Source organism: Sapajus apella, unplaced genomic scaffold (assembly GCF_009761245.1).
Source record: "Sapajus apella isolate SASKATOON/1434 unplaced genomic scaffold, GSC_monkey_1.0 scaffold2310, whole genome shotgun sequence".
Lineage (NCBI taxonomy): Eukaryota > Metazoa > Chordata > Mammalia > Primates > Cebidae > Sapajus > Sapajus apella.
Window position 1 is genome coordinate 522 of NW_022439236.1, and position 9,729 is coordinate 10,250.

General features: G+C 42.0%; 1 protein-coding gene across 2 annotated transcripts; it reads left to right on the forward strand.

The window, feature by feature from the left end:
- Positions 1 to 1,341: 1,341 nt before the first annotated feature.
- On the forward strand, positions 1,342 to 9,308 carry LOC116547185. 2 transcript variants are annotated; one of them, XM_032273223.1, is made up of 5 exons: positions 1,342 to 1,612; positions 2,782 to 2,886; positions 6,839 to 7,048; positions 8,227 to 8,331; positions 8,895 to 9,308. In XM_032273223.1, the coding sequence occupies exons 2-5, from the start codon at positions 2,841 to 2,843 to the stop codon at positions 9,242 to 9,244; spliced, it is 711 nt and encodes a 236-aa protein (XP_032129114.1). In that variant the 5' UTR covers positions 1,342 to 1,612; positions 2,782 to 2,840; the 3' UTR covers positions 9,245 to 9,308. The 2 variants fall into 2 exon arrangements, with proteins under 2 accessions (XP_032129114.1, XP_032129113.1); XM_032273222.1 differs by lacking the exon at positions 6,839 to 7,048 and adding an exon at positions 3,448 to 3,657 and having other exon boundaries at positions 1,357 to 1,612; positions 8,895 to 9,283.
- The last annotated feature ends 421 nt before the right edge of the window (positions 9,309 to 9,729 follow it).

Consider the following 9,729-nt stretch of genomic DNA (forward strand, 5'->3'; position numbering starts at 1 on the left):
GCAAGCCCAGCAGCCAAACATAGGAGACCTGGGCTACAGAACAGTCTCCCAAGTCTCAGGCTCACAAAACCTAGGTGGCAATGAAAGCTGAGAAAGTGAGGAGGTGGTTCAGGTGATCACTCTTCCCTACTCGTTCCTCTCATCTCAAATTGGCCTTCTATTGCACAGCAACACGGAGGACTACCAACCACACCTTGATCTTGCTGTGTTTGGTTAGTGGGATGCAACCACACATCAATGGTGTTAGACCAACTCAGAAAAATATCTATCAAACAGTATTCCATAAGGGCCACTCATGGCCCTGTTATTTTCAACATATAGAAAAAACAAAATGAAAACAACAAAATCATATCAGGTTTACAAGACTTCCCAAGAAAGATGGTCACACTTGTTTTCAGGAGATCTCTATAGAAATGATATTGATGACTTGATACCTTGAAAAGAGCTCTTCTGGGACTAGAATGATACCCATAAGTGACAAGAATGAGATGTAGTGTGCAGTCACATTAAAAAACAAATCACTCCACATAGAGGAAGCTTTGGACGTAGGGACATCTCACTGGTCTTAAGTGTAATGAAAAGACTCTTCTGCCACAAACATCAGTGTAGTGGTATCTGCCAGTAAGAAAAACTAAATCAGCATAACCATGGGATGCAGCAAGAAGAATATTGAGCCAGGAAAGAAAACATTTTTAAGAAATGAATTACTCATTGACTTTCTAGTGGATACAGAAAAAATTGCAGAAGACTCAGAGGATATCATGACAGTGTAATAGATTGATATCTTAAACTTGTGGAAAAGCCTTAAATTCTGTTTTAACATTTGAGAAGGAGAGGTGACTGACTTCATGACTAGCATTAAGAAGGTATCATGTGTTGGGAAACTGTTTCTGCCTTGATGGTTTTACACACATAAGAGATGAAAAATGAGGCACATGCTTAGATGTATTGGAAATGAGATGGGACTGTGGCATTGTCACAACGATACACAGATACTGAGAGTGACTTATAGAGTAATGGTCCCCATCTGTTGTGACCTCAGGTGAGACCAGGAGGCCTGTGTTTTAGCAAACCCTGGGCAATGGAATGAAGGGCTCCTAAGATTCCATGACACGCCCAGCTTCTAATTCTGTTATTGCAACAGCAGACCGTTACCTGGGACACTGCCCACTATCTCCCACACTCTTGTGAGAGTCTGAGCTGCAGACAGCGCCTTCAGTTCTCAGCTCAAGCATTGCGAACCTTGTTTTTGTGGTTAAGGACCCTAAAGTGCTGTGAGGAGGGATCAAGTTTTTCTCAACAGTAAGTTAACAATTTGAGTTAACTGACATCCCTAGTCCTGATTAAAACTATTTGGTTTCCAGTTTTTAACCCATCATGTGTTTGGGTTTCTTCTCCCCAGTACCTGGCTCTCCCTGTGGTGCCCCAAATGTCAGCATGGTGGCATCTGGCAGGACGTGTTCCAGGAAGGCCACAGAGATGAACTTTCCAGATACCATCGAGAATTCCTACTCCCAGCAGGAAGAGACCAAACGGAATATCAGAGCCAGCAAAAATAGACTTCTTATGAGCCAGATGGCCTACTTCCTGAACTACCAGCTAAAGACATACAGTAAGTTATATAGGTTGACCACCATGAAAGTGATGAATGATGTCCTGTCTTGTCTCGAGAAACTAACCATTCTCTTCATCAAAATTAGTTTCATCCTTCCCATACTTGTAGAAAACAGCAATGGGTATTTTAACCTTTAGTTAAAGATGGAAGACTGGCGAAAGTATTTAGCAACTTTTCCACGTCTTCAGTAAGGTGGGTGTGGGACTGGGGTTACAATCCTAGCTATTGATTTCTGACACAGGCACAGAACCACCTGTTTTTCTCAGCAAAAGGCTAAATCATGTTTACAGGAATCCTCTCTGTACCACCTAAGATTCTGCAGACAAGTAGCATCTAGACTGTTGGTCTAAATGCCTGACACTACTGAACTTCCATTTGGTTCTGGTTTCTGCTAAGGCCCAGTAGGCAAATCTGAGTTCTGGGGACACTGGGGGAAACACAGTGATAGCACACAGTACCCACTGTGAGGAGCTTGAAGGGAACCCTGCTCCTAATAGAACCTGTGGTATCTGTAAGTGGCACCATCAAGAGCAAGGAGTACCCTGGTACTGGTGACTCAACTCCCCAATTAGCTGGCATCCCCCGTGGGCACCACCACACCTGGATAATTTTTGTATATTTAGTAGAGGCGGGGTTTCACCATGTTGGCCAGGCTGGTCTTGAACTCCTGAAGTCAAGTGATCTCCTGCTTAAGCCTCCTAAAGTGCTGGGATTCCTGGCATGAGCCACCATGCCTGATCCACAGATTCTTTTTTCAGTAAAGGTTGTTAGAATTCATCCCTGGGTCCAGGCTCCTATATAAATTTCTCTAACAATTGATTGGCAATGATATATGATTAGATAAATCAGTATTGCAGCAACGCTTCTGGAAAGTAGGGCAATTTTTAAGGATTTTGGGGAAAAGGTTTAATTTTTTGCACTGACTTAGGTCAGAGGATGTGATTAAGATCTACTGAATGAGGGAGATTTTGTCCCATGGTTCTGAAAAGCAGGCTCATATACTTCTAGGGCGACTTAATCTAGGGACCGTTAGAAAATTCCTGTCAGAATGCCACATTCTTACACTGAGAATATTTTAAGTTCTTGTGCTATGATCGAACACTGATTTGGTCTTGTGTGAAGTGTGATTTGCTTAATGTGACCTGCTCTTCTGAATTTGTTTATAGAAGATTGAAAAGATCACGATGAAGAACAGAAATGCAGAGACAGCAAAAATAAACTTCTTATGAGTCAAGTGGCCTACTACCTGGGCTGCCGGCTGAAGACGGAAGGTAGTTTCTATAGGTTCACTGTCACGAAAGTGCTGAACAATGTCCTGTCTTTTTTCTGATAAGTGGTACACCCTCTTCTTCAAAGTTAATTTCATCATTCCCATACTTCTAGGAATATAGCAGTGGGTATTTTAGCATTTAGTTAAAGATGGAAGACAGAGGCTAATGTATTTAGCAACTTTTGCACGTCTGCAGTAAGGCGGGTGTGGGACTAGTGTTAATATCCCAGCAAATGATCCTGACACAAGCACAGAACCACCTGTATTTCTCAGCAAGAGGCTAAATCATGTTTACAGGAATCCTCTCTGTACCGTATAAGATCCTGCAGAACTTATAAGCAAGATAAAGGTAGAAGTGTTTATTTCCACGTTTCAAGGTGACTGAGTAGTTAAGACAAGTTGACTTTAAGGACATCAAGAGAGGAAGTAAGAAGAGTAAAAGCGAAGAAAAAACATCTTCAAATCATAGGAAAGGCTGTCAGTGATATCTCTCAGTCCCGATTAAACCAATTTGATGTCACCATTTTCTAACCCATCATGTGTTTGGGTTTCTTCTCCCCAGTCCCTGGTTATCTGTGTTCTGCCCCAAACGTCAGCATGGTGGCATCTGGCAGGCCTCCTTCCAGAAAAAACACGGAGGTGAACGTTCCAGAAGGCATTGAGAAATACTGCTCCCAGCAGGAAGAAAGCAAACCAAATTACAGAGTCAGCAAACATAGACTTCTTATGAGTCAGGTGGCCTACTTCCTGAACTACCAGCTGAAGACATACAGTAAGTTCTATAGGTTGACCACCACAAAAGTGATGAATGATGTCCTGTGTTGTCTTGAGAAACTAACAGATTTCTTCATCAAAATTAATTTCATCCTTCCCATACCTGCAGAAAATGGCAATGGGTATATTAACATTTTGTTAAAGATGGAAGACAGAGGTCAAATATTTAGCAACTTTTCCAAGTCTGCAGTAAGGTGGGGGGGACTAGTGTTAATATCCCTGCTACTGATTCCTGACACAGGCACAGAACCACCTGTTCTTCTCAGCAAAAGGCTAAATCATATTTACAGAAATCCTCTATACCATATAAGATCCTGCAAAATGTATAAGCAAGATAAAGGTAGAAGTGTTTATTTCCGAGTTTCAGGGTGACTGAGTAGATAAGACAAGTTGACTTTAAGGAGATCGAGATTGTAGATGAGAAGAGTAAAAGTGGGTAAATGACATCTTCAAATCAATGAGCAAGGCTGTCAGTGACATCCCTCAGTCCCGATTAAACCAATTTGACGTCACCAGTTTCTTTTTTTTTTTTTTTTTCCCATTTATTTATTTTATTGCATTTTAGGTTTTGGGGTACATGTGAAGAACATGCAAAATTGTTGCATAGGAACACACGTGGCAGTGTGATTTGCTGCCTTCCTCCCCATCACCTACATCTGGCACTTCTCCCCCTGCTATCCCTCCCCAGCTTCCCACCCCTCACCGTCCCTCCCCTATTTCCCCAGAACTGACCCAAGTGTGTAGTGCTCCCCTCCCTGTGTCCATGTGCTCTCATCGTTCAACACCCGCCTATGAGTGAGAACATGCGGTGTTTGATTTCTGCTCCTCTGTCAGTTTGCTGAGAATGATGGTTTCCAGGTTCATCCATGTCCCTACAAAGGACCCAAACTCATCGTTTTTGATGGCTGCATAATATTCCATGGTGTATATGTGCCACATTTTCCCTATCCAGTCTATCGTCGATGGGCATTTGGGTTGGATCCAGGTCCTTGCTATTGTAAACAGTGCTGCAATGAACATTCGTGTGCACGTGTCCTTATAGTAGAACGATTTGTAATCCTTTGGATATATACCCAGTAATGGGATTGCTGGGTCAAATGGAATTTCTATTTCTATGTCCTTGAGGAATTGCCACACTGTCTTCCACAATGGTTGAACTAATTTACACTCCCACCAACAGTGCAAAAGTGTTCCTGTTTCTCCACATCCTCTCCAGCATTTGCTGTCTCCAGATTTTTTAATGTTTGCCATTCTTACCGGCGTGAGATGGTATCTCAATGTAGTTTTGATTTGCATTTCTCTGATGACCAGTGATGATGAGCATTTTTTCATATGTTTGTTGGCCTCATGTATGTCTTCTTTTGTAAAGTGTCTGTTCATATCCTTTGCCCACTTTTGAATGGGCTTGTTAGTTTTTTTCTTGTAAATCTGCTTTAGTTCTTTGTAAATTTTGGATATCAGCCCTTTGTCAGATGGGTAAACTGCAAAAATTTTTTCCCAATCTGTTGGTTGCCGATTCACTCTAATGATTGTTTCTTTTGCTGTGCAGAAGCTGTGGAGTTTGATTAGGTCCCATTTGTCTATTTTGGCTTTTGTTGTCAATGCTTTTGGTGTTTTGGTCATGAAGTCCTTGCCTACACCTATGTCCTGAATGGTTTTGCCTAGATTTTCTTCTAGGGTTTTTATGGTGTTAGGTCTTATGTTTAAGTCTTTAATCCATCTGGAGTTAATTTTCGTGTAAGGTGTCAGGAAGGGGTCCAGTTTCTGCTTTCTGCACATGGCTAGCCAGCTTTCCCAACACCATTTATTGAACAGGGAATCCTTTCCCCATTGCTTGTTTTTGTCTGGTTTGTCAAAGATCAGATGGTTGTACATATATTGTGTTGCCTCCGAGACCTCTGTTCTGTTCCATTGGTCTATATCTCTGTTTTGGTACCAGTACCATGCTGTTTTGATTACTGTAGCCTTGTAGTATAGTTTGAAGTCTGGTAGTGTGATGCCCCCCGCTTTGTTCTTTTTGCTTAGAATTGACTTGGCTATGCGGGCTCTCTTTTGGTTCCATATGAAGTTTAAGGTGGTTTTTTCCAGTTCTGCAAAGAAGGTCATTGGTAGCTTGATGGGGATAGCATTGAATCTGTAAATTACTTTGGGCAGTATGGCCATTTTCACGACATTGATTCTTCCTAACCATGAACATGGAATGTTTCTCCATCTGTTTGTGTCCTCTCTTATTTCGTTGAGCAGTGGCTTGTAGTTCTCCTTGAAGAGGTCCTTTACATTCCTTGTTAGTTGTATTCCTAGGTATTTTATTCTCTTTGTGGCAATTGTGAATGGAAGTTTGTTCTTGATTTGGCTCTCTTTAAGTCTGTTACTGGTGTATAGGAATGCATGTGATTTTTGCACATTGATTTTGTATCCTGAGACTTTGCTGAACTTGCTTATCAGTTTCAGGAGGTTTGGGGCTGAGACGATGGGGTCTTGTAGATATACAATCATGTCGTCTGCAAATAGAGACAATTTGACTTCCTCCTTTCCTATTTGAATGCCCTTTATTTCTTTTTCTTGCCTGATTGCTCTGGCTAGAACTTCTAATACTATATTGAATAGCAGTGGTGAGAGCGGGCATCCTTGTCTGGTGCCACATTTCAAGGGGAATGCTTCTAGTTTTTGCCCATTCAGTATGACATTGGCTGTTGGTTTGTCATAAATAGCTTTTATTATTTTGAGATACGTTCCATTGATACCTAGCTTATTGAGTGTTTTTAGCATAAAGGGCTGTTGAATTTTGTCAAAGGCCTTATCTGCATCAATGGAGATAATAATTTGGTTTTTGTCTTTGGTTCTGTTTATGTGGTGAATTACGTTTATAGACTTGCGTATGTTGAACCAGCCTTGCATCCCCGGGATGAAGCCTACTTGATCATGGTGGATAAGCTTTTTCATGTGCTGTTGCAATCGGCTTGTCAGTATTTTATTGAAGATTTTTGCATCTATGTTCATCATGGATATTGGCCTGTAGTTTTCTTTTCTTGTTGAGTCTCTGCCAGGTTTTGGAATCAGGATAATGTTGGTGTCGTAAAATGATTTGGGAAGAATTCCCTCTTTTTGTATTGTTTGGAATAGTTTCAGAGACGTCACCAGTTTCTAATCCATTATATGTTTGGGCTTCTTCTCCCCAGTCCCTGGCTTTTTGTGTTCTGCCCCAAATGTCAGCATAGTGGCATCTGACAGGCCTTCTTCCAGAACAAACGCAGAGGTGAACATTCCAGAAGGCATTCAGAAATCCTGCTCCCAGCAGGAAGAAAACAAACCGACTCTCGGAGCCAGCAGAAATAGACTTCTTATGAGCCAAGGGGCCTACTTCCTGAACTACCGGCTGAAGACATACAGTAAGTTCTATAGGTTGACCACCATGAAATTGATGAATAATGTCCTGTCTTGTTTTGAGAAACTAACCTCTTTCTTCATCAAAATTAATTTCATCCTTCCCATACTTGTAGAAAATAGAAATGGTTATTTTAACATTTTGTTAAAGATGGAAGACAGAGGCAAAAGTATCTAGCAACTTTTCCATGTCTTTAGTAATGTGGGTGTGGGACTGGGGTTACAATCCCTGCTATTGATTTTTGACACAGGCACAGAACCACCTGTTTTTCTCACCAAAAGGCTAAATCATGTTTACAGGAATCCTCTCTGTACCGTATAAGATCCCACAGACAAGTAGCATCTAGTCTGTTGGTCGAAATGTCTGAGGCTACTGAACTTCCATTTGGTTCCGGTTTCTGCTGAGGCCCAGTAGGCAAAGCAGTGTTCTGCAGACACTGGCGGAAACACAGTGATAGCACACAGTACCTCCTGTGAGGATCTCAAGGAGGACCCTGCTCCTAATAGAACCTGTGGTATCTGTAAATGGCACCATCAAGAGCAAGGAGTACCCTGCTACTGGTGCCTCAGCTCCCCCTTTAGCTGGGATCCCTGGTGGGCACCAAAGCCCCTGGCTAATCTTTGTATTTATAGTAAAGGCAGGGTTTCACCATGTTGCACAGGCTGGTCTTGAACTCTTGAGGTCAAGTGATCTGCCCTTCTGGGCCTCCTAAAATGCTGGAATTCCAGGCATGAGACACCAGGCTGGCTCCACAGATTCTTTTTTCAGTAAAGGTTGTTAGAATTCATCCCTTGGTCCAGTCTCCTATGTAAATTCTCTAACCATTCATTGACCATGATATATGATGAGATAAATTGGTATTGCAGCAATTGTTCTGGTAAGTAGTTAGTGCAATTTTTGAAGATTTTTGGGAAAAAGTTTTAATTATTTGCCCTGACTTAGGTCAGAGGATATGTGATGAAGATCTACCAGATGACGGAGATTTTGTCCCATGGATCTGAAAAGTAGGCTCATCTACTTCTGAGGCAACTTAATCTAGGGCCTGTTAGAACACTCCCATTAGAATATCACATTCTTACACTGAGAATATTTTACGTCCTTGTGCTATGACTGCATACTGATTTGGTGTTGTGTGAAGTATGATTTGCTTAATGTGACCTGCTCTTCTGAATTTGTTTACAGAAGATCGAAAAGATCACAATGAAGAACAGAAATGCAGAGACAGCAAAAATAAACTTCTTATGAGTGAAGTGGCCTACTACCGGGGCTGCCGGCTGAAGACGGAAGGTAAGTTCTGTAGGTTCACTGTCATGAAAGTGCTGAACAATGTCCTGTCTTGTCTATGAGAAATGATACACTCTTTTCTTCAAAGTTAATTTCATCCTTCCCATACTTCTAGGAAAATAACAGTGGGTATTTTAACATTTAGTTAAAGATGGAAGACAGAGGCCAAAGTATTTAGCAGCTTTTCCATATCTACAGTAAGGTGGGTGTGGGACTAGAGTTAATATCCCAGCTATTGATTCCTGACACAGGCACAGAACCACCTGTTCTTCTCAGCAAGAGGCTAAATCATGTTTACAGGAATCCTCTCTGTACCATATAAGATCCTGAAGAACTCATAAACAAGATAATGATAGGAGGGTTTATGTCCTGGCTTCAACGTGACTGAGTAGCTAAGACAAGTTGACTTTAAAGAGATCAGGAGTGGAGATGAGAAGAGTAAAAGCGGGGAAACGACATCTTCAAATCAATAGGCAAGGCTGTCAGTGACATCCCTCAGTCCCGATTAAACCAATTTGATGTCACCAGTTTCTAATCCATCGTGTGTTTGGGTTTCTTCTCTCCAGTCCCTGGCTTTCTGTGTTCTACCCCAAACATCAGCAAGGTGGCATCTTACAGGACTCTTTCCAGAAAAAACACAGAGTTGAACGTTCCAGAAGGCATTGAGAAATCCTGCTCCGAACAGGAAAATAACAAACCGAATATTGCAGTCAGTAAAAATAGACTTCTTATGAGTCCAGTGGACTACTCCCTGAACTATCGGCTGAAGACATACAGTAAGTCCTATAGGTTGACCACCATGAAAGTGATGAATGATGTCCTGTCTTGTCTTGAGAAACTAACTGCTCTCTTCATCAAAATTAATTTCATCCTTCCCATACTTGTAGAAAATAGCAGTGGGTATTTTAACATTTAGTTAAAATGGAAGACAGATGCCAAAATATTTAGCAACATTTCCACATCTGCAGTAAGGTGGGTGTGGGGCTGGGATTGCAATCCCAGCTGTTGATTCCTGACCCAGGCACAGAACCACCTGTTTTTGTCAGCAAGAGGCTGAATCCATGTTTACAGGAACCCTCTCTGTACCATATAAGATCCTATAGACAAGCAGCATCTAGTCTGCTGGTCTAAAGGTCTGAGGCTACTGGACTTCCATGCAGTTCTGGTTTCTGCTAAAGACCCAGTAGGCAAAGCTGTGTTCTGGGGACCCTGGGGGAAACACAGTGATAGCAGACATTACCCGCTTTGAGGAGCTTAAAGGGGACCCTGCTGCTAATGGAACCTGTGGTATCTGTAAGTGGCACCATCAAGAGCTGGGAGTACTCTGGTACTGGTGCCTCAGCCTGCCAATTAGCTGGGATCCCCGGTGGGCACCACCACACCTGGCTAATTTTTGTACTT